The sequence below is a fragment of the Vespa velutina genome, chromosome 4, assembly GCF_912470025.1.
Source record: "Vespa velutina chromosome 4, iVesVel2.1, whole genome shotgun sequence".
In the NCBI taxonomy this organism is placed as follows: domain Eukaryota; kingdom Metazoa; phylum Arthropoda; class Insecta; order Hymenoptera; family Vespidae; genus Vespa; species Vespa velutina.
The window spans coordinates 3,275,024-3,296,467 of record NC_062191.1 but is presented as its reverse complement, the minus strand read 5'-3'; the positions used below and the strand labels follow the sequence as shown (position 1 = coordinate 3,296,467).

Genomic DNA, 21,444 nt, shown 5'->3' with positions numbered 1-21,444 from the left:
GTTTAGAATAATTAAAAATACCGATTAATAATCGAATTACTATCGATTTGTATTATAAGAATAATATAATTTTTTTAATTACTTAAAAAAGAAAATAAATTTTGAATTATACCTTGGATTAATTAAATAATTAATTATTAAATAAAAATAAATTAAATTAGGTTAGAAAATAAAGAATAAAATAACGGAGCATGTATAATGTTTTTATTAATATCCCACTAATCGATAAACAGAGTGTATTACGTACGATCGAAAGATATTTCCAACACATTTTATATAGATTATTTTTTCTTCTTTTCTTTACATAAACGTGATTTGGATTCTTCTTGTGATTGCTGAAGTGCTTCAGCATCGGCTATATTTTGATTGAGCATTTTTAATTCTTGAAGAGCACGTTTGGCTAAATGTCCCTCAGGTGAGTCGACAGGTTCCAAAAGGAGCATTGACAAAGCTTTTCTTAGATGTGTTCCAGCTTCTCGAAGCTGAGATGACATTTCCATGGGGGAAATTTCGCGCGCTGCGTAAGCGCGATTAGCCAGCAACACCAAAGGCAAGTGCATTTCGTATAACATTATACCTGAAAACTCATGCTTTACGAAAAAAACAAAACTGACACTTCTTTATTTCTTTCGTGAATGCTTTCAAACACTTTCGGAAGAAGGCCTTTGATTTTTTATATATACATTTTTCTAGTATATATTTAATATATATTTTAGATATATATAAATATATATTATATAAAAGTATACATATGAGTATAATAAATTATATAATATATAATATATGTATATATATCTCTTTTTAATTTCTAACTACCAATCAAATTAACACAAAAATAGCAATACATTCAATATCATGAACAAGCTCTAATTGTCCTTCTTCCGAAAGATAAACTACTCATAAGTGCATTCTAATCTTAATTTACGCAAGAATAGCATTCAATATGTGAGAAAGCTTTTCTTAATGATAACATCGATCGTATTCTCTTACCCCAATTCGAATATATTAATTAATTACTTACCTTTTAGTCGTGATATACCAGGTTCTACTAACTCCAATACTTGAAGAACTTCCTTACACAAATCGAACATTTTTTGAATGATCTTCCTTTGAGGATTCAGTGCTGCCACTTGTTTTCTATAGGCTGCTAATAATTTTTGTTTCAATGCCAATAAAAGATAATGATTAGGATGAAAAGATAGCGTGAGTTTTTTAATCAAAAATTCCATGTCCTGCGATTAGAAAATTCAAAAAAAAAAAAAAAAAAGAAAAAAAAAATATTTGAATAGTACAAATTTTGTGTGTATTTAAAGAGTTATCATAGAATTGACACGAAACTGTTAATCTATATAGATCAATACGAACTTTTACATTCGTTCCATCGTAATCGTCGATCAGCCCTCGAGTTATATTCAATGTTGCTCTTATGAGATAACCACCGTAAGTTTTTCTACATTTATTACATTGCCATTTACTGTCACGTTTGTATGGTTTCGCTTCTAAAGGATTTTGAGCTCCCACATATCCGTCTTTGCAACGTGGACAACATATACTACTTAAATGTGAACCTAATTCATATGGATCTTTACAAACCGAACATTCACACTCGAAATATTTCCCTTCCCGAAGATGTTCTCTTCTTTCAGCTGAACCCTAATACATAATACAAATGTTCGTTATCTCTAATTTATCTACCTCTGTTTTTATTTAATTAATAAAATACAGTTATAAAATGTACCAAAAGCGAGGAGGTATAGTTGAAGTAAATTATGTCGTTCTCATTGATAGGTAAACTGGCATATACGGTGAGTTGAAAATGATCATCGACAGTAATATGAGTATTTGCTCTACAATCATGAGCAATAAGAGAAGTTTCCAAGTATAAACCACGTAGAACAAGAGCATCCAATCTACCAGGTGATCGCAATTCAAAACTATTCACATCGAGAATCCCACAGAGCCGTTGTAAAAAATCCGACGTAGAGATATCATCATTGGTCACCAGTTGTAGATCACGAAAAATCTAAGCGTAATTGTACTTATGATTTCTTTTCGTCGTGTTACAAATTTGTTTTTTTTCTGATAGTTCTTTCTTTTTCGTATTAATTTACTTTGATAACGTTAACTTCTCTGTCCTTCCAAATGGGAGTGTCTCTTCTTTGATCCATATGCGACTCCATACGATCCACTTTTTCCCATAAATCCTGATCTCCATCTTTTAAAAGAAATAATCTCAAAGGTAGCAATATTCCTATAATATCGTATATTTTATCTTTCGATATATTTTGATTGTCTTTGAAAACCTGACATTCTTCGGGTGTATGATGACTATTATTTTTCTATACAGTTAAATAATTATTAATATTTGTAAAAAAAGATCTTGATTATTTATCGATAGCGATTTTACATAAAATTGTCGTTACCTCGCAATCTGGACCACATAAAGGAGCAACGCAACATTTCTTACAAATGTACTGTAATTCTTTGTTAACTCTAATCAATAGTTTTAAACAAGCAAAACAAAAGTAATCATCTTCAAAAACACCAGGTCCAACTGCAATAGGCTTTTCTCGAAGTATTACCTCGCCGGCTTTTATATTTTTTCCAGCTATTAGATATCTAAGAAAAAACGAATAAGAAAAAAAAAGAATGGTGTGATTTGATCACACGTGGGTTGGATCATAGATCGGATCTAAATTAATTGTACCTTCCGAACTTTTCCGAATGTATAAGCTTGTATATTTGTGGTTTCGAAACTGAGGAAATATTCTTACTAGTATCTTTTACAGACATTTTCTTACTCATATAATACTCTCTAAATTTATTTAACCATATCAAACGTTCTCACTGAAATGTGAACAAATTTTCACGTGTAGTAAACCAACATCGAAATGCAGGAAGCTGCGCCTCCACACAATATACTGCTATATTCTTAGAAGTCGATCTGTCGCTGTTAGAGAGCACACGATACTAGAATAAAATTAGAAATGAAGTAACATACGGTTATTGACACACGCATCTTTCTCATTGCGGGGGTGCATTAAAAGAGAAAAAAAAAAAAAAAAATATATATATATATATATATATGTATGTGTGGATGAATAGTAATTATAAAAACTTTATTGTAAGTGATTACTGAAAGAAAAAAGAAAATCGAGACATTTGATTATTATCATTAAAATACTTTATTGTTTATATCTATGCGCATGTAGAGAAAAATTATAATACATAAATACATTTATAAATTAAAATAAATTATAATTCTTGAATAGATTGTTCGAGTTGTTCCAATGATTGTTTAGCAACAATTCCTATTTGACCTTCAGGTGTATCCGTAGGTTCGAAAGTTAAGATAGTTGCAGCTTCCTTCAGTATTATCAAAGCTTCTATCATTTTTGATTTCAATCCAGCTTGATCGATAGTACCGGCATTCCATTGATCCTTTGCCAAGAAGAGGAGAGGCGCGTGTAATTCGTATAACGTCATCCCTAAAAAATACATTCATTATGATTCATTTATTGATAAGATTCTTTTATAATATATCTATTGTATATATTTTATATATATATATATATATATATATATATATATATACACATACATATATAAATAGAAATATTTACCTCTTATTCGCGAATAACCGGGTTCTATGACGTCTAATACTTGAAGTAACAATCTACACATGTCGACTTTGTGTTCTAATACTACCAGTGGCAAATCGTCCAATAAATATTCATCAACTCGTCCGTACATTTGAGTCAGCGAATGTCTAAAATGTAATGATATTTTTTTTTTACCAAAGTATATCATAATTTTGATCAGACATATATCTATTTTCAAAAATTTAACAAAATTTTTTAAAAGTACAAAGTGAGTCAAAAGTATATATGGTTATTTTAAAAATCGATTATTCTTTTTCGAAATATTTTAGGCTTATAATTAGTCTTGTTATGCTTATAATTAGACTTATAATTTACTTTGTATAATTACAATTTTAGTTTGTAGTTTTACAAGCTAAACTTATAGTTTTAGAAAATGATATTTAAAATCATCTACTGAACTTTTGATCCGTCTAGGAATTAGAGGCTCACTCTCTATATAATTACCTTAACATAGTAAGGAAAGCATGTCGTGGATGTAAAACCGAACGATATTTTTTCATAACAGTTTCTCTCTCGTGAATGGCATCAGACCCATCAGCACCGCTAATGGTTTCGACAGCTTCGACATCAGCATATATTAATTGAAATACTTTTTTAACTGCCGTGCTAGGAGTTGTGAACTCGCAATGAGTACATTTCCATATACTCTTCTCGTCTGTATTCATGTAAATAAATAATGGTAATAAAGATTTAATTGGTATATAAGAAAATTAGGAATAGATTTACTACTATATATATATATATATATATATATATATATATATATATATATGATATATATATATATATGATATATATATATATATGATATATATATATATATATGATATATATATGATAATAATAATTATTTTAAGTACCTAAAGAATCCAATGGTAAGACTATCCCATTATCACATTTATTACATTTCAATGAAGACATGTGCGTTCCCAGCTCGGTTGGATCTGAACAACGTGGGCAAGCACACGCAAAGTGTTTCCCTTCGAAAAGGTGTTCCCTTCTTAACATTGTTGGGAAAAGAGAATGCGTGTAACTTCCGTAAAGTTCACCGCCCTCGGGTACCCTGATAGTAGTACGTAAGTATATCCTGAAAAGAAAAAGAGAAAAAAAATTTTAATTATTTATTATGCTATGTAAGATGTGCTAACACCATGGCTGTTCGGTATATCTTGATTGTTCTCAGCGTATATATGATACTTATACACGGTACAATTGCCAGTGTTATAAAAAAAAATTGATAATAATTATTAATATAATAAAAAATTGTAATATTTACCTATAATCTGAGGGAGATATACTATGACATGTGTTTGAAACGCAAGAATGATTCATCATTGCAACTGTTGGATAAAGTGCTCTAGCACTGAATCCTTTCGAAGTTCTTATTTCAAAAGTATTAATTTCCAAGATACCACAAGCTGTTTGTATTTCTTCTTCGGAGAATCTAAAATTCATAAATTAAGTATAATATATATATATAAATTAATTTGTAAATCGATTAATGTCATTATATATATATATATATATATTATACTTGTCCAATTTGAGTTGTTTCCTTAAATATTCAACGACATTCACTTGATCCGATTTCCAATGAGGTTTTTGAATTCTTATTTTATTATGGGCTTCCATACTTTTCACTTCCTTTTCCCATTTCTCTGGATTTTTTAAAGATTCTAATAATAATCTCAAAGGGGTGATACATTCCAATTGGGGAACACCATTTTCGTTATTTTGTTCCAAAGCCGCGGATACATTAAATTTTTCTTTCGCTTGTACAAATACCTATACCACCATGATACATAAAACGTAAAATATATATACATATTATTTACATATAAATATACATATGCAATAATTAATTAATTAATTAATTAATTATTACCGGGCACTCGTAGTCTTTATGTTGTGGTTGATTTTCACATTCTGGACCACAAACTGGCCAACTGCATTTCGAACAAAGTGGCTTATCTTTAAGGGTAGGTGGCCATGGTGCATAACAAGACAGACACAAAGGATAAGTGAAAGCCTTTGGTCCAACAATGAATGGCATCTCCGTCACAATTTCTTCACCAGGTTTCAATTCTCTACTTGCAACCATGTATCTATAAAAACAAAACAAAAAATATTCGTTTTCTTTCAATCTTTTTCTTATTGAATATTTTAATTAAAATTATACAAAGCAAATTTTTATCGATCCTACTTTCCCACTTTATCATTCTGGCGAATATTATAAGCCTTCGTTTGAACCGGTTCCTAAAAAATATACACATTGACGTTAATTTAAATGTTTGTTTTAAATATTTTCACTTTATAAATATACATATATATATATATATATATATATATATATATATAATTAAATTATTATTAAAACTGATATGGCCAAGATGCATTGACACTTTGTAGTTTCACTATATACACTTTCGAACTGTGCGCTTTTAAAATTGCACAAGAAAAAATAATAATGTGCACTAAAAAAATAATAAATAATTAAAAAAAACAACATCGCGCGGAGTATTTGGAAAATATATTATTAAATAAAAAAAGATAAACAAACAAACACTTACTTTTTCTTCCGACATTATTCGTCTTCACTTTGTTCTATCCTTAATTAATTTCTTTTCTTACAACTAATAATAAGCAAATGACTTCGTTGAGTACTTTCGAACAACTAAAAACAAAATTCGTCTGATTTATTATATATATACATATATATATATATATTTTATCAAAAATACTAATTGGCTGATCTTGCCAATAGTATAATCTAGAACATGTTACCAAGTTCTACCACTGACTTGAAAGCAACAGATGCATACTATAGAAACGTTTTGCACCGTTTTACCGTGGATCACCAGTAGATATATTTTTAGATCCCGCAGTCGATCTACCGAAAGTCTCTTTACTTATGTTCATTTTTTTTCAAACTAATATAACTTTTTCTATCGTACGAAAAATAGATATTCAACAAAAAAAATAATATATATATTTATATATATATATATATATATATATATATATATATAAAAATTGAAAAAAAAAAGAAAACAAAAAATACAAAAGATTAAAAATCAAACAAAAAGTGAACGGCAAGAAAAAAAGATTTTGAAAGAACTTATGCAAGATAGTGCAAAGAGATGCAATAGTTATAAATAATTAATTGTCTATTATTGAACAACAATAAATGATATAATTGTCTATTAAAGTTTTTAAACATGTCGTGTCATACGTTTGTATTTTGATTTTATTTAGAATCTAATGTTATTTATTTAGCTCTTCGATGTCACGTGCCTAAGCGCATACCATAAGGTTCAATACACGTGCTTTTGTCTCTTGCATTAGATGTTAATCTAAAAATCATATAGAAAGTATTGTACAAATGTAATTGATATCAGAATAATTTTCTCTTTATATAGATATAATTAGAAATTCTAAAGAAAAATTAATTTATAGACATATAATACGGTTTCCGGTAGAATAGCATAAATTACTCCTGTGTGCAACAGACTATGAAGATCTAACAATAAGTGTCTAAACTACATAATACGAATAATATATAAGATTTCGTAAGAAATATGAGACTTAGAAAGATCTATTACAATTCTTTTTCTTGTTTACTTTTTTTGTTTTTCTTTTATAACTTGGTTGTAGGCATATTTAAAAAAAAAAAAAAAAAGAAAAGAAAAAAGAAAAACAAAAGTAAAAAAGAAAGAAAGAAAGGAAGAAAATAAAAATATAAAGAAAGAGTCGAGAAGTTAGATGAAGATAAGTAATTCGTATTTTGCATGTAATCGTTATTAAGTCAAAATACATGTTGCGTAAAAAAAAAAAAAAAAAAAAAAAAAGAAAAAAAAAGAAAAATGTTTACTCTAAGAAATAATTCTTGTGCTAGCAAAGTTCAATAAACGCACCAGATAAAACAGATACGATGCGTGCAAAATCCACGCCTATGTAGAGTCATGGTGGGAGGTATAACTCCTTGGAGGTTACGTAATAGTCTGGAGGATGATCAATGCAATAATGAAATAAATGAAATAAAAAGAATTTTTATTTTATAATAGAAAAATAAATGTATACATATATATATATATATACAAATGATGTTTCAGAGAATAATTCCAATTACTTAGTCGTCCGAAAGACGGGAGTGTATAAAAATAGCGTAAGAAAAATGTTTGTAAATTTAAGGTTTAGCTCGGCGGCGCATGCGCAGATAGACATAAGCCTGTATCTCCCCTCAGTATCAACGGTAGACGGTCTCGTGTAACGCAATTCTTCTGTGAAGTCACACGATTTCCTATACTCGAGTTATCTCCTGACATAAAACTGTAAGTAAAAATCAAATGATATCTTAATTTTAAATAATAATTACATATTGGGTCGTCGATAAACGTATAAAGAGTATGGACACGACGAAAGTACGGAAAAAAATATCTACCGGCTTTAATCAGTAAGAGGCAATGTCGTTTGTATGATGGCAGCGATCTTTAATCGAAATACTACTTCTCTTTCGAAACAATTCTCTGATTATGTAGGTTGAACGTTTTCCTTTTTTTTTTTCTCTACGATTCATAACTAACCTCGCTTATCGGACTTGTATCAATTTGTCCTAGTCGAATATAAAACAAAAATTATCTTTCTGGTCCTTATGTAATATCTGAAACAGGTCAATATCATTCCATTTTCGCGTAACGCCACGAACCCACCTTCTTCATAACCAATTCCTGGCAACGTAATATATTTTTTTCTTTTTTTAACAAATTCAATTATTACTGATAGTTAACGTTGTTATAATTTATTGGCAATAAAAATTGTTCCTTTCTTTTTTATCTCTGGATATTCTTTTGTTTTATCCCAACAATGTATCTTTGTCCGAAATATTTTATACTCTGATTCGAAGATTAATCTAAGAGCTTTTATGTATATCTAAATCCCTTTTTATTAACTGTTATATAATTAAAAATTATATATGTATATATATATATATATATATATATATATAATGATAAACTTTTTGTCATTATTATAAGTACAATATAAGAAAAAAAAAATAAAAAAAAAAATTTGTTATATTTACTCATCTATTGTATAAATTTAAAACTTGTTTGTTTAGGTTTAAATTAAAATATAAAATATTTACAATGCAATAATATTAATCTTTCAGGAACTTTAACGAATATGGCTCCTCCGACTTACAAAGATCTTGGCAAAAGTGCTCGTGATGTATTTACTAATGGTTATCATTTTGGCCTCTTAAAATTAGATGTCAAAACCAAGACTGATTCTGGCGTTGAGTTCTCCAGTGGTGGAGTATCTAATCAAGATACTGGAAAAGTATTTGCTACCTTGGAAACCAAATATAAAATCAAGGAATATGGTTTGACATTTAGTGAGAAATGGAATACCGATAATACTCTTGCAACTGATATATCTATCGCAGATAAATTACTTAATGGACTTAGCATTGGTTACAGTTGTACTTTTTCACCTCAGACTGGGTAAGGGATCTTTTATGTTAATTGTAAAACTAAATTTATTTTATATAGTTGTAAAACTAAATTTATTGGACCAAACAAAAACTTGTTCTACTGCAGCACTAAAACAGGACAATTGAAGACTACTTACAAACATGAAAATGTATCAGCAACTGCTGACTTTGATTTAAGTCTTTCTACCGGTCCGCTCATTAATGCTACTGCAGTTGTAGGATATCAAGGTAATTATAAACATTTTTTTTGTAAATAAATATTCACTTTTTTTATAAACCTATTATATGTGATATACTAGGTTTAATTCTATTGCACTTCTATCTATAACAGCAATACATTCAAGTTGTGTAAATAAAAAAATTAACAACATCATTTATAACATCATTTACGATAGAAAATATTATTGTTTAATTATCATTCCTATTTCCCAAAATATTTCTTTTAAATTATTTTTTTGAAACTGATAAAAATTTTATTATTTAAATGTTTAATCCATTCCATAAGTGCTCCTTTCTAATCTTTTCCTTGATTCATGTTTGTGATTTTCATGATATTCCAGGGCGAACATGAAGGCGACAATGGAATAGGCACAAAAAAGTTTAATGTAACTTCTAATTTATTGTATTGTAATTGCTTTCAGGATGGCTTGCTGGTTATCAAGCTTCTTTCGACTCGCAGAGAAGCAAGCTTACAAAGAATAATTTTGCTCTTGGATTTACTGCTTCTGATTTTGCTTTCCACACTTCTGTGTAAGCATTACATGTTTCAAATACATAATAATAATTTTTATTTAAAATAACATTTGTTTTGGTAATGTCAATATAGAGATAATGGGCGTGAATTTGGTGCCTCCATTTATCATAAAGTAAAACCTGACTTGGAAGGTGCCATTAATTTGGCTTGGAATTCAAGTAATAATGTGACACAATTTGGACTTGGTACCAAGTATAATCTTGATAATGATGCAAGTGTTAGGGCCAAAGTTAATTCTCAACTTCAAATAGGTTTGGGATATCAACAGAAACTTCGCGATGGTAAGTCCAAGTGATATTGTTCATTTTTCATTAATATATTTTCCCCTGTAACATATTAAGCACACCGAGTCAATATATTTATCAATTTTTTTCTTCATATATTTCATTAATATGTTTTACAGGTGTAACTTTGACTCTTTCTACCAATATTGATGGAAAGAACTTTAGTTCTGGTGGACACAAAATTGGTTTAGCATTAAATCTTGAGGCTTAAGTATTGACGTTTAGAAAGAAAAAAAAAAGATGTCTAAAAAAGTTAGACTTCATGACTTTTATGTCATAAAAACTGCAACACAGTACATGCTTCAAATAAAAATAAAAATATTACCTATAACATATAGATAGGTTTATCCTTAAGTAGATGCCACACAAAAAGGTTATGCATCATTTTTAAGCAGTTACAAGAACTAAATATATTTAAAATCATAATCATGGGATAAAATACATTGAATTGTTAAAAAAGTATCTTCTATAATGCAAGTAAAAAAAGATATGTGTGGTATGATTATTCGTTCTTTACTTTAATAATATCCTACATATATATAATAATTTATTGCTAGATTTTTCAGAACAGTTTAATTCTATAACAAAATAAAATATTTGCTACACAATGTTGTACCAAAGAAGGGGATAAAATATATGTGAAATTACATTCACATAAATTAATATTAAACTTGACTGCCATTATGTGCTACAAGAAAACTTGCAATAATGCATGTATATTCACTTTGTTGACTTATTCAAACAACAGAATTTAGTACTTCTCACCAATGTATTTATGTAAGAATTTTGACATTCATTCACAAAACGAGCAATACATTTTATTGACAAAAAATTATTTTGCACATAACATATCTTTTATCAATGCCCCATAGTACAACAATTTTGTTCCTAGTATGATATAATATCATAAAGATTGATGCATGTGGTACACAATCTCATATATTCAATTATACTTATAATGTAAATAGTGAGATTAAGTCGTTGTCTAGCTCTAGTACATTTTAAAGACAATATCCTTCTTTAATCTGATATATCTTTAGACCATTCATTATCTATGTCAAATAACTATTAAAACAATAATGCTATAAAATTTATAAAGATATTATTCTTAGTACCGCAATACATATATATATTTTTTTTCTTATTGCTGGAATATCACTACATATACTGGGTAGGTATATTTTTCAATTCTTGGTAAATAAGTGCCATTTTATTTTTTAATTTATTACGAAATTAGGAAATATTTGCTTTAATCGTAAATCTGCATAAACTAACAAATATCTTTTTTTCTTTCATTTTCTTCCATTTTTCACTAGACTAGACTCGGACTTAGAATCGCTTGTTCATGATATACATATATGTATATATATATATATATATATGTGTGTGTGTGTGTATAATCAACTTACAAAAAAAATTGCAATATATAATTGCAATTCTTACATTAAATATGGCTTATATTTTCCAAGTTTCCAATATATCACCAACACAATTTTATAGTTATTAATCCACAGCTTTATTTTATATAGAAAATATAAATGAGTTTTGAAAATAACATGTGTTAAAGTTTTATAGTGTTAATTTAATTATGAGTTATAAAACATAAAAAATTGATAAATAATATAAATATCTCTCCTATTTCTTTTTTTAACATTAATAACATTGATTAATAGTAGGGATAATGTAATCTGTACAGAAAATACATCTAATTTTTTTTTTCTTACTATTTATGTATATATATATATATATCAATATTTACTACCGTTTTGTTTTATTTTATAAATTTGTTTAATTTCTTTCTTGGATAATAAACACAGAAATTGGGTAATCTATAAATTAGACACATGAAAGTTTTCTATAATTTTTATGTAGCGCTTACAAGTTTTTTAACTTTTGAAAAAATTGTATCTTTATATTATAATAATAATACAATAGAGATTTTGTATATACTAAGGTGAAAGCTTCCCTAGCATAATAAATCTGTATGTTTGACCATAAGAAAGTGATAGTAACCAAATGCTGGATGAAAAATTAAACACAAAAGTAGATTACCTATACCATGAGAATTCTTTTCATTATTAAACAAAGACTGATGTTAGTGAACTAGTTGATCTTCTATTGCTTTTGCAATCCATTCTGGTTCAGTTTGGGCAATCTTTTCTATTATTTGATTTACTTGATAGCACAATGATTGTATCTGTTTGTCCCAAGTTGGTAATGTTTCACGTGCTGGAAAAGCAAAAATTATTTTAAGTAAAAATTAATTATTTCCTACGGAAGATATATTAATATTTATACTTACTTTCGAAATGTACAATAGAATCAATTTGATCAATATAACCATTCATTCTGCCTTCAGTTATCATTTGACTAGCAATTTTTTCAGCTTTCGTTGGTGGAATTTCCAGTAAAGCACCCAATTCTTCAAAGGTAATATTATTATATAATTTGCTAGCAGATAATAAATTATGTTCAATAACGGCTCTATCAAGAATAGTAGATCCCAATCCATCAATAGTACAAGCTTTTTGATGTGGCTGTAGAAGAGCTTCAAATTCTTGAAGTTCAGAACGACGAATTATACGATCTAAGTACATTTTTTCCAAAATTGAATATGCAGGAAGTTGTTGACAACGTTCATCTTTGAATAATGTTGCTAGCATACGACTTCTTTGTTGTCCTATTATAAATTAGTTATTAATTTATTACCATTACAATTTATAAATCAAAACATTAAAAAAAAAATATATATAATTACCAGCTGAAGCAAGTACTGTACAAATTAATGCATTTCTAAGAGCAGTCATCCGTTCATCTTCGTGTATAATAGATCTATATGACAATTCGTTATATCTTTGTGCCGCTTCTATAAATTTTCTTCTGTAATCTAATACTCTCGCGTAACAAACTTTATAATAGATTTGTAATTGTTCATTTTTAGATTCTGCCTATAATATAAATATATCGAAATAAAATAATTAATATTATATATAGAGGATTTATATTGTTATGACATAAAATATATCTTTAAATTATTACCTGCAAGAGAGATGCTCTATTAATGAAAGCTTCAGCTTGTACTGGATCATCATCTTCCAGATATAATCGTGCAATCTTAAGATAAGTTTCGAGTTTATAATCAACCGTATATTGTCTGCAAAATATTATAAATTTCATATTATATATATATACATATATATATATATATATATATATATATATATATATATATATATAAAATGTTCGAAAAGTTAATAGATTACTATTTACATATAAAATTTAGTTTACAAATAATTACTTTTGTCCTGTCTCAAGTGGTATTCCTACTAACACATTTGCTGCTTCTCGCCAATTTTGATTGCGTTCATAAATATCAGCCAAATGTTGTCTTATACTAGCTACTTGTTCCTCAAAAGAGATAACTCGTGGTTGAACCTATAAAAATAATCTAAGTATCTTCCTAATATGATAAAAGTGTTCTATTCGAATTGAAAAAAGCAAAATACCTTATCTAAAGTATAATGTGAGACAGCCTTAGAAATTTCATCAGGTAGGGAAAGTAATCTACTACTAACGTCTGTCAAAACTTGTCTTGATATCACTAGACTTACATTTTCATTTACAACTGAAACGCATAAACTCGTTATTATTTATTTATATATAAATAAATGAACATATATATTTAAAAATGTCATTGACGATAATAAAAACAACATACTTGCTTCGATGAAAGCCTTTAAAGCATCGACAAGCTCTCCGTTGGCTTGTGTTTGGTTTGAGTTAGCCGAAGCTAGTATCGCATCTAAAATTGAACGATACCTAGAAAAAAAATTATTGTTTTTTTTTATCGCGCAATAAGGACAAAATAAATGAGATTTATTTAATTGCGTTTACTTTTCGGCTTGATCCTTATGAGAACCGCCAGAATGTGCCAAATTTGCGAGTTGTTGACGTACAGCGGCTACCGTCACCATCTTTTCGACGAACATCGGCCACGAACTACAATTTATTTCAGAACAAATACCAATATTCATGATATTTAAATTGACGAACTTCTATTTCTACAAAATAATTGCATGATGTCGTTTGGTGGCGTTGTAGAATTTTCTACACCTATAAAAACACACACATACATATACATACATATTTAGTTATTTCATTGACTGATGATTTCAATACATTTTGTATAAATAGATTTTAAAAATAGAATAATAAGATTATTTTGTATTAGTAAAATAATATAAAATCAGTTTTAATATATTACGACAACAATATCATATCGAATATAATTTAACCAATCAAATAACAATATCTTAGAATTTGACCAATAGTATCATTACTTTCCCGCCAAAGAAGAATATTATCATGAAAAATTTTATATAAAATATTTAAACAATATACACTCGTTATAGAAAAGCATTAAACAACAGAAAATTAAATTAATTATCTGCATATTAATATATATATATATATTTAATTATCGATCTATATACATATATTAAATGATTAAAATGTTTCTTAGGAAGTAGTAGCTTTTGACATGTAATAAAAAATATATGTCTGAAATCAACTACCTCTTTTTATAACTATATCGATTATACTTTCATTTTCTATATTAATTTTCTATAGATTATGTATGATATTAAACAGAAAAAAATATAGCCTATTACAAAATTATTAGAAAAAAGTGATAATTAAAAAAGTTTGATTCCTTAAATTTTATTGCTTTAGCGCCTTTGAGATTAACTTTTTTACAGACAACTTTCTTTTTTATTGGTTCAAGAGGGCGCTCAATTGGTTGACGTGTTTTTAGCCGCGGAACAGCAAAAATGGCGAAATCGAAATCTGCAAAGTGCGCGAAAATATCGCTTTGCATTGTTGGCCAATTTAGCTACTAAAGGGAATATTGATTCTTTGTAACTTAATCGTGAAGAGAATTCATTTTGTGTTTATCGTGAAACATTTATTTTATCTATAATTTGTCGTTTTAGCATTAAACGACCTTCAGGTCTGTTTGTACACAGCGGTGCGTAGTGCACTGTGGGACAGCAATGGTGGGCGCGTGATTTTGAACAAATTCGAGATATCAAGGGAACGCGTAGGTATGTACGATAAATCGTGGAACTTCTTTTTGAAAGCATTTAAATGACATTGTAATGTTTGGGGAGCATGTTCGCCATATATATAACGATTTTATCATAAATAATGTGAGTTTCGTGGCACGCCCCCACCCAACACTGTACGTACCTGATACGAATTGGTGAATTTTAGGTTAAGTTGAATTTTGTGTGATATCGAGCTTATGTTTAGAAAGATTCTCATTAAATTTTACCAATTAATATTTGGAGTGTTTTTCATTGAACAGAATGTTTCTGCCGAATTAAAATGAGTGCATTAAAGTTCATTAAATACGTGTACCAGTTCGTTTTACGGAAAATGGCGCGTTCTAGCAATAAATGGCGCTAATGTTCCTGAGTGGTTCATTCTTCGAATTTTCCATCATCATTCAAATTTGATTGTTCTAATAATTAAGAGTCAAGAATTGACCTGTCATCTGCATTATTATCTATATTAGTACGTATTTAAGATATATTTTATTCATCAATCGTGTTTTCATGTTTCTTCAAGATTTGAATTTTTGAATTTTTAAATTCTTACTTAATGGTCTGATTTGCTTAACATATTGTAAAGTGATTTTGTATACAGTTATCTTCTTTGGATCATTTCTTCTATATTTATATATTAAATTTGTATTACATTATTTATAATATTTATTAATATTATATATATCTCTAACCTGCATATGTTCTGGTAGTATTTACAGTTATCTGCATCAATACTGATAAAATTTAGACATTAATTATTTATAACTTTTAATATAATAAAAAATAACATAAACGTATTGTTACAATAATCAATTTCAATAGACAATATTTATGCAGTCTATCATTATTTTATTCTTTAATATATTAGTTGTATAAAATATATTAGTTATATAAAATATATTAATTGTATAAAATATATTAGTCGTATAAAATATATTAGTTGTATAAAATATATTAGTCGTATAAAAGTTCAATATTAACAAATATAAAATTACGAAGAATTAATCTACTCTCTTTTACTATTTAATGAAAATTATCAATAACTTAAAATATAGAAAAGATCATTATGGTTAATATAATGATATTTACAATATCATATGTTATTTTTGATAGGTAATATCGTCATGTCTTTGAATAAAGGACAGAATGCAAGGGCTTTAGTTGAACCTTTAGCTCTTGATTCACGTACATTAGGCGATGGAGATCTTAGTGCTCTAACACTGTCACATAACAATGAACAATATACATCAAATGATTTTGAAGCATTTGCGAATATTCAAGCTGAATTGGAATGTATGAATGCGGAAGAAGTCATGGCTACTGACGAAGAGCAAGTAATGATAGAGCAAAACATTGAGGCTGAAACTATTGTACCTGATGTGGAAATGTCTGAAGTTTCAGAACAAATTCAAGCGGAAGAAATAGTTTTCACAAGTGCAAGTCAAAATAATCAAAATATTATATTTCAAACTAAGCCGTCGCTGCAAAGGGTTCCTGTATCTGCAGTACAGGTATTTTTATTTTTTATCTTTAGGTATTTTTATCTCACAAAATTTATTGTAAAACTAATTTATTTATACTTTAACAACAATATCCATAGGTCAAACAAAATATTTGCCCAGCTACTCAAAGTCAGTCAATCATGATAGTTTCTCCAGCAAGTGGGCAAGGCACTAGCCAAATTCTAAAAATTTCTCATCCGGCATCAGCATCAACTGGACAATTACAATCAATAGCACAAACCCTTATAACAGCAAAACCTGCGGATGGTAGTGTTCTACAATTAAGATCTACACAAGCAAATAAGCCCGTGATGGCAACTAGCCATTCTGGGAGTATTACATTAAGTAATATACAAAATGTAAAAACAGTGCAAACAACCAAACGTTCAGTACAAAGTAATCAACAAAATCGGAATGTAAGAAAAATTTTATATATTTTGTTTATTTTATATTTTAATAATAAAGCTAATTTAATATATTAATAATATGTGTTCTCATAGGTTTATACTAAAATGATATTAGCTGGAAGTCAAGCACAACCAGGACAACAAGTTCTTATAACAAGTTCACAGAATGAAATTCAACCAGCTCAAACGATAAAGTTTTTAAGTAGTAATGTAAGTAGTCAAAATATAACAAGTCCAACAAAAACTATAACATTGGCACAAGCACAACAAATGGGATTATTAACTACAAACAAAGTTCAGCATATTTTACCATCAACTCCTCAAAAACAAGTATATATTATTTCTTCATATTATGAAAATGTCAAATTATTTAATTCTCATATGATAATTTTTTCATATCATTTGAAGGGTATTATTGTTAACAAAGTGGTTCAGTCCTCATCGTCTCAATCATCTAAAATGACAATAGTTCCCAGTAGTGCTGTAAAATCCCCAACAAAAATTTTACCAGCGCCGATAATTAATTCTCAAGTTAAAGCATCTACAATTTCAAATCAACAATCAGTATTTTCTTCTTCAACTAAAACAAATGTGCAGCCAAGTCCGCAAAAAGTAATTATTAGACAGGTAATTATAAATTTATTTGATTTCAAATATATTAAACGACTTAATAGATAATTTTACATGATATATTATATATTATTGTAGAGTTCTTTAAAGCCCGGAACGGTATTAGGAAGTGGACAAGTTATTAGAATACCTGCAAATCAAAATATTGTAACTGGATCCAGTCAAGTACATCAAATTCAAATGCCAGGAAGACAGGTAAAATTATTTGTTCTATTATATATATGATTTTTTTATTGCATAACATTAAAATTGTTATATATATATATATATATTATAGGTGCAATATGTCAGATTGGTGAGTACTCCTTCATCTGGAAGTACTAATGTTGTTACTGTAGGTAAATCAAAACCACAAACACAAACTTTACAAACTGTAGGAGTAAGTCAAAAGTTAGGTGGACAACAACAGATAGTAAAGGTACAAAATGTATAATGAGAACACGTATGACAGATAAAATTTATTATCTTATTAATTAAATCAATTATTATTTTTAATAAATTTAATTACAGGTTGTTCCTTTAAACACTAGTAATCAATCGTTAAGAACAGTAGCACCAAAGACTACACTAACTGGAAGCGGCCAGAGATTGTTAATTCCTGCTGCTGCAACAGTAGGAAGTCAATCGAAAAATGCTGTTGCTATACCAGCATCTGCTTTAAGTCAACTTGCATCTGGTCAAGCCGTTCTTTCAGCTAATTCGAACGTTAGTAATATTGTCGTTTTGCCAGCACAATATATACAACAGGTATAGTGTGTATTTATATATATATATATATTTTTTTATATCAAATTTATTCCAAATATTTTTAAATTAAAAAAGGAAAAAAAAGGTATTACTTATATTATGTTTCATTGAAATAGCAGCATACAGATGACGGAAAAATAAAATCTCAGCAATCTACTCCTAACTTATTAGGAAATACACAAAGTTTACAAAGTCCAACTAGCAATTTAACTTCTGGATCTATTTCTGAAAGTAAAGTATCTCAAAGATCATATGCAAATGTTGAACCGAATGGTATTAGACCGAGGAAACCGTGTAATTGCACTAAATCGCAATGTCTTAAACTGTGAGTAATTCAGAAAAAAAAATATATATATATATGTATAATTAATATTAAGAGTTGCACAATATTAGTTTTTTTATATTAAATGAAATGTATGTAACATATTTTATTCATAATATATGCTTCAGAATTATGTTCATATCCAATAGTAGTAGTAGGCTATGAATTACTATTTATTTGTTTATTAATATTTCATTATAAAAATGACAATCTACATAAGCTTCTATACTTCAGAGATATATATTGAAATCGAAGATATATATTTTCATATAAAAGAATAGGAATGTTTAAAGTGTTATTTTTTAGAAGGAATAAAAATTCTTTATTCTTTGTGCACTCTTATTAAATATATTCTTATAAACTTGATATTGATTTAAAATATGGATATAATCGCACACAGATATTGTGATTGCTTTGCAAATGGAGAGTTTTGTCATATGTGCAATTGTAATAATTGCTCTAATAATCTTGGCAACGAAGAAGAAAGGCAAAGAGCGATCAAATCGTGTTTGGAACGTAATCCGAATGCTTTTCGTCCAAAAATTGGAAAAGGTCGTGAAACTGGTGATGATATACGTAGACACAATAAAGGATGTAATTGTAAACGAAGTGGATGTTTAAAAAATTATTGTGAATGTTATGAGGTATTAAAAATAATTATTAAGTATTTATTACAAAATAATATTATTAACAAACTAATTATTATAAACGAAATATTAATAAAGAACTAATTTGTAAAATAAAAACGTAAGATCAAGAGAGATTTTATGAATTTTAGGCTAAAATTCCGTGTTCTGCAAATTGTAAATGCATAGGATGTCGAAATATAGAAGAACCTAATTTAGAAAAAAAATCATTAAAAGATTTGGCAGATGCAGCTGAAGTAAGGACAGCACAATTAACATTAAATAAAGCAAAGTTACAATTATCTGAAATGGCTTTCAGACCGCCTGCTGTTTCAAATACTGGTGCAAGGTATGTAATTATATAAAATAATAAATCAATTTTTGTAATGCATATGATCCTAGTTAATAATATGTAATAATGCATCTGTGATATACTTAGAAGATAAATTACATAACTCGTCTATTTCGATATAATTAATAAAATATATATATATATTTTTTTTTTTATATTGCCTAGGCAACCATTTAATTTTTTGACCGATAAGGTAGTAGAAATGACTTGTCAGTGCTTAATGGCACAAGCTTATGAAGCTGAGCGCGATATGTTTGATGATGAAACATCGCAAAGACTTATAATTGAAGAATTTGGACGATGTCTCAAAGAAATCATAGAGTCGGCACATAAAGCAGAAGCTACCTAGCAGGTGCAGTTTGAAAATAATTTTTTTTTTCATTGTTACAAACGTCCACAAAAATTTTACGATTAAGAATATTAATTCTCAATATATTTTAAATATATTATTCAAATTAAATCATGAAATTCGCAATGGAAATGTTACATACCAAAGAATGAAATAAAAATGCAAATACATTTTTATTATATATGATACATCACAATCAAGAGAGCGGTATTTATGACAGTTAAATCATGATAACTACATCTAAATAAAACATCTATTTGATTTATAATTGAATTCGAAATTTGAATACAACAAAATATTAGGGGCTAATTAGATGGTAGGGTATATATATTATCATACATAATATTATATATATATGTGATGATGTAAAAATTAATATTTATTTCTATGAAATCTATGAAAAAGTTATAAGAGAGTTTAGTAAATTTTGTGGTACTGTTTGCCTGTGGGTATGACGAATAATATTATATTGCTTTAAATTCAGTATAAGAGAAATTTGTCTTATTGTAATTAAAATAGTCAATTATTGCTTTCAGTGAGATATATATATATATATATATATATATATATATATATATATATATATATATATATATATCATTTCTTTGCATGTGTGGATATAGCAATATATTCATTACAAAATATTTTTGCGTGCAAGATATAGTAATATTACAGATGACTTTTAGTTTTTAACTGTATAAATCATTCAGCATGTATAATAATTACTGGATATATTAATTCTAACATTAATTAAATAATTAAGGCCATTATTACATAAATCCCTTCTTATGTTTTCGTTTGATTATTCTTGATGAAATATGATGTTTAAAAATACTGTATTATGGAGTATTATATTTCATATTATAATTCAGATAATATTGATTCTTGAGTTTTTATAAAATCATTATCGATAAATGTGATATTTCGAAATATGAAAACTAAAAATTTAAATATTAATGGGATTGCAATTATATTTTTACATTTTCTTTATTTCTTTCTTTTTTTTCTTTTTTTGTTTTTCTTTTTTTTCTGGATAAAAATTCTGTAAATTTCATTTTAATCGTTTATATGAGTACTTATAGAATATATTTGTTTTCTGAATAATTTAGAGAATATTTGGCTTCGAAAGGAATCTTACATATGTTGAAGTCATAATCAATTAATATATGTTTTAGTTTGTCTTCTTGTTGATTATTGATAATGAATTAGTTAT

The 21,444-nt window shown here is 27.6% G+C and overlaps 5 protein-coding genes across 14 annotated transcripts; 2 read left to right on the top strand and 3 right to left on the bottom strand.

Moving 5' to 3' along the window:
• Positions 1-159: 159 nt before the first annotated feature.
• Positions 160-2,956, bottom strand: LOC124948308 (SET domain-containing protein SmydA-8-like). Of its 2 annotated transcripts, none has more exons than XM_047491742.1 (7): positions 2,708-2,955; positions 2,424-2,619; positions 2,112-2,339; positions 1,739-2,023; positions 1,366-1,653; positions 1,022-1,232; positions 160-577 (listed from the first exon to the last, which is right to left on the bottom strand). In XM_047491742.1, exons 1-7 carry the CDS (start codon positions 2,803-2,805, stop codon positions 282-284), a joined length of 1,602 nt encoding a protein of 533 aa, XP_047347698.1. In that variant the 5' UTR covers positions 2,806-2,955; the 3' UTR covers positions 160-281. The 2 variants fall into 2 exon arrangements, with proteins under 2 accessions (XP_047347698.1, XP_047347699.1); XM_047491743.1 differs by having other exon boundaries at positions 457-590; positions 2,708-2,956.
• Positions 2,957-3,172: 216 nt separating this feature from the next.
• Positions 3,173-6,336, bottom strand: LOC124948413 (SET domain-containing protein SmydA-8). 2 transcript variants are annotated; one of them, XM_047491993.1, is made up of 9 exons: positions 6,233-6,336; positions 5,866-5,918; positions 5,548-5,767; positions 5,197-5,447; positions 4,939-5,106; positions 4,523-4,749; positions 4,107-4,317; positions 3,624-3,769; positions 3,173-3,488 (listed from the first exon to the last, which is right to left on the bottom strand). In XM_047491993.1, exons 1-9 carry the CDS (start codon positions 6,245-6,247, stop codon positions 3,256-3,258), a joined length of 1,524 nt encoding a protein of 507 aa, XP_047347949.1. In that variant the 5' UTR covers positions 6,248-6,336; the 3' UTR covers positions 3,173-3,255. The 2 variants fall into 2 exon arrangements, with proteins under 2 accessions (XP_047347949.1, XP_047347951.1); XM_047491995.1 differs by lacking the exon at positions 5,866-5,918.
• A 1,499-nt stretch (positions 6,337-7,835) lies between these two features.
• Positions 7,836-10,693, top strand: LOC124948415 (voltage-dependent anion-selective channel-like). The gene is made up of 6 exons (XM_047491998.1): positions 7,836-7,993; positions 8,830-9,163; positions 9,260-9,381; positions 9,795-9,903; positions 9,980-10,188; positions 10,311-10,693. Exons 2-6 carry the CDS (start codon positions 8,844-8,846, stop codon positions 10,400-10,402), a joined length of 852 nt encoding a protein of 283 aa, XP_047347954.1. The 5' UTR covers positions 7,836-7,993; positions 8,830-8,843; the 3' UTR covers positions 10,403-10,693.
• LOC124948414 (COP9 signalosome complex subunit 4) lies at positions 9,779-14,265 on the bottom strand. Of its 2 annotated transcripts, XM_047491997.1 has the most exons (9): positions 14,086-14,265; positions 13,910-14,010; positions 13,698-13,816; positions 13,490-13,626; positions 13,231-13,345; positions 12,950-13,139; positions 12,494-12,871; positions 12,244-12,420; positions 9,779-10,233 (listed from the first exon to the last, which is right to left on the bottom strand). In XM_047491997.1, exons 1-8 carry the CDS (start codon positions 14,223-14,225, stop codon positions 12,287-12,289), a joined length of 1,314 nt encoding a protein of 437 aa, XP_047347953.1. In that variant the 5' UTR covers positions 14,226-14,265; the 3' UTR covers positions 9,779-10,233; positions 12,244-12,286. The 2 variants fall into 2 exon arrangements, with proteins under 2 accessions (XP_047347953.1, XP_047347952.1); XM_047491996.1 differs by lacking the exon at positions 9,779-10,233 and having other exon boundaries at positions 12,039-12,420.
• Positions 14,266-14,985: 720 nt separating this feature from the next.
• LOC124948412 (protein lin-54 homolog) lies at positions 14,986-21,177 on the top strand. 7 transcript variants are annotated; one of them, XM_047491988.1, is made up of 12 exons: positions 14,986-15,430; positions 15,557-15,765; positions 16,410-16,807; positions 16,897-17,214; positions 17,299-17,832; positions 17,914-18,030; positions 18,113-18,253; positions 18,346-18,582; positions 18,699-18,907; positions 19,305-19,548; positions 19,683-19,879; positions 20,048-21,177. In XM_047491988.1, the coding sequence occupies exons 3-12, from the start codon at positions 16,421-16,423 to the stop codon at positions 20,229-20,231; spliced, it is 2,568 nt and encodes an 855-aa protein (XP_047347944.1). In that variant the 5' UTR covers positions 14,986-15,430; positions 15,557-15,765; positions 16,410-16,420; the 3' UTR covers positions 20,232-21,177. The 7 variants fall into 7 exon arrangements, with proteins under 7 accessions (XP_047347944.1, XP_047347943.1, XP_047347946.1 ...); XM_047491987.1 differs by having other exon boundaries at positions 14,986-15,462; XM_047491992.1 differs by having other exon boundaries at positions 14,987-15,765; positions 17,299-17,535; positions 17,614-17,832; positions 18,702-18,907; positions 20,048-21,169.
• Positions 21,178-21,444: the final 267 nt, after the last annotated feature.

What these genes read in the sequence shown, in the direction of transcription:
- LOC124948413 (XM_047491993.1), bottom strand. An exon ending in CAGAATGATAAAGTGGGAAA is followed by an intron (nt 5,768 to 5,865) that starts GTAGGATCGATA and finishes TTGTTTTTATAG; the next exon opens with ATACATGGTTGCAAGTAGAG. An exon ending in CGGTTATTCGCGAATAAGAG is followed by an intron (nt 3,489 to 3,623) that starts GTAAATATTTCT and finishes TGTATTTTTTAG; the next exon opens with GGATGACGTTATACGAATTA.
- LOC124948308 (XM_047491742.1), bottom strand. Translation starts at nt 2,805, where the DNA reads ATGAGTAAGAAAATGTCTGTAAAAGATACTAGTAAGAATATTTCCTCA. An exon ending in CATTCGGAAAAGTTCGGAAG is followed by an intron (nt 2,620 to 2,707) that starts GTACAATTAATT and finishes GTTTTTTCTTAG; the next exon opens with ATATCTAATAGCTGGAAAAA. An exon ending in GAGAAGTTAACGTTATCAAA is followed by an intron (nt 2,024 to 2,111) that starts GTAAATTAATAC and finishes AATTACGCTTAG; the next exon opens with ATTTTTCGTGATCTACAACT.
- LOC124948415 (XM_047491998.1), top strand. Translation starts at nt 8,844, where the DNA reads ATGGCTCCTCCGACTTACAAAGATCTTGGCAAAAGTGCTCGTGATGTA. An exon ending in ACTTTTTCACCTCAGACTGG is followed by an intron (nt 9,164 to 9,259) that starts GTAAGGGATCTT and finishes GTTCTACTGCAG; the next exon opens with CACTAAAACAGGACAATTGA. An exon ending in TGCAGTTGTAGGATATCAAG is followed by an intron (nt 9,382 to 9,794) that starts GTAATTATAAAC and finishes AATTGCTTTCAG; the next exon opens with GATGGCTTGCTGGTTATCAA.
- LOC124948412 (XM_047491990.1), top strand. Translation starts at nt 16,421, where the DNA reads ATGTCTTTGAATAAAGGACAGAATGCAAGGGCTTTAGTTGAACCTTTA. An exon ending in TTCCTGTATCTGCAGTACAG is followed by an intron (nt 16,808 to 16,896) that starts GTATTTTTATTT and finishes CAATATCCATAG; the next exon opens with GTCAAACAAAATATTTGCCC. An exon ending in ATTATTGTGAATGTTATGAG is followed by an intron (nt 19,549 to 19,682) that starts GTATTAAAAATA and finishes TATGAATTTTAG; the next exon opens with GCTAAAATTCCGTGTTCTGC.
- LOC124948414 (XM_047491997.1), bottom strand. Translation starts at nt 14,225, where the DNA reads ATGAATATTGGTATTTGTTCTGAAATAAATTGTAGTTCGTGGCCGATG. An exon ending in AAAGGCTTTCATCGAAGCAA is followed by an intron (nt 13,817 to 13,909) that starts GTATGTTGTTTT and finishes TATGCGTTTCAG; the next exon opens with TTGTAAATGAAAATGTAAGT. An exon ending in TTCTATTGTACATTTCGAAA is followed by an intron (nt 12,421 to 12,493) that starts GTAAGTATAAAT and finishes TTGCTTTTCCAG; the next exon opens with CACGTGAAACATTACCAACT.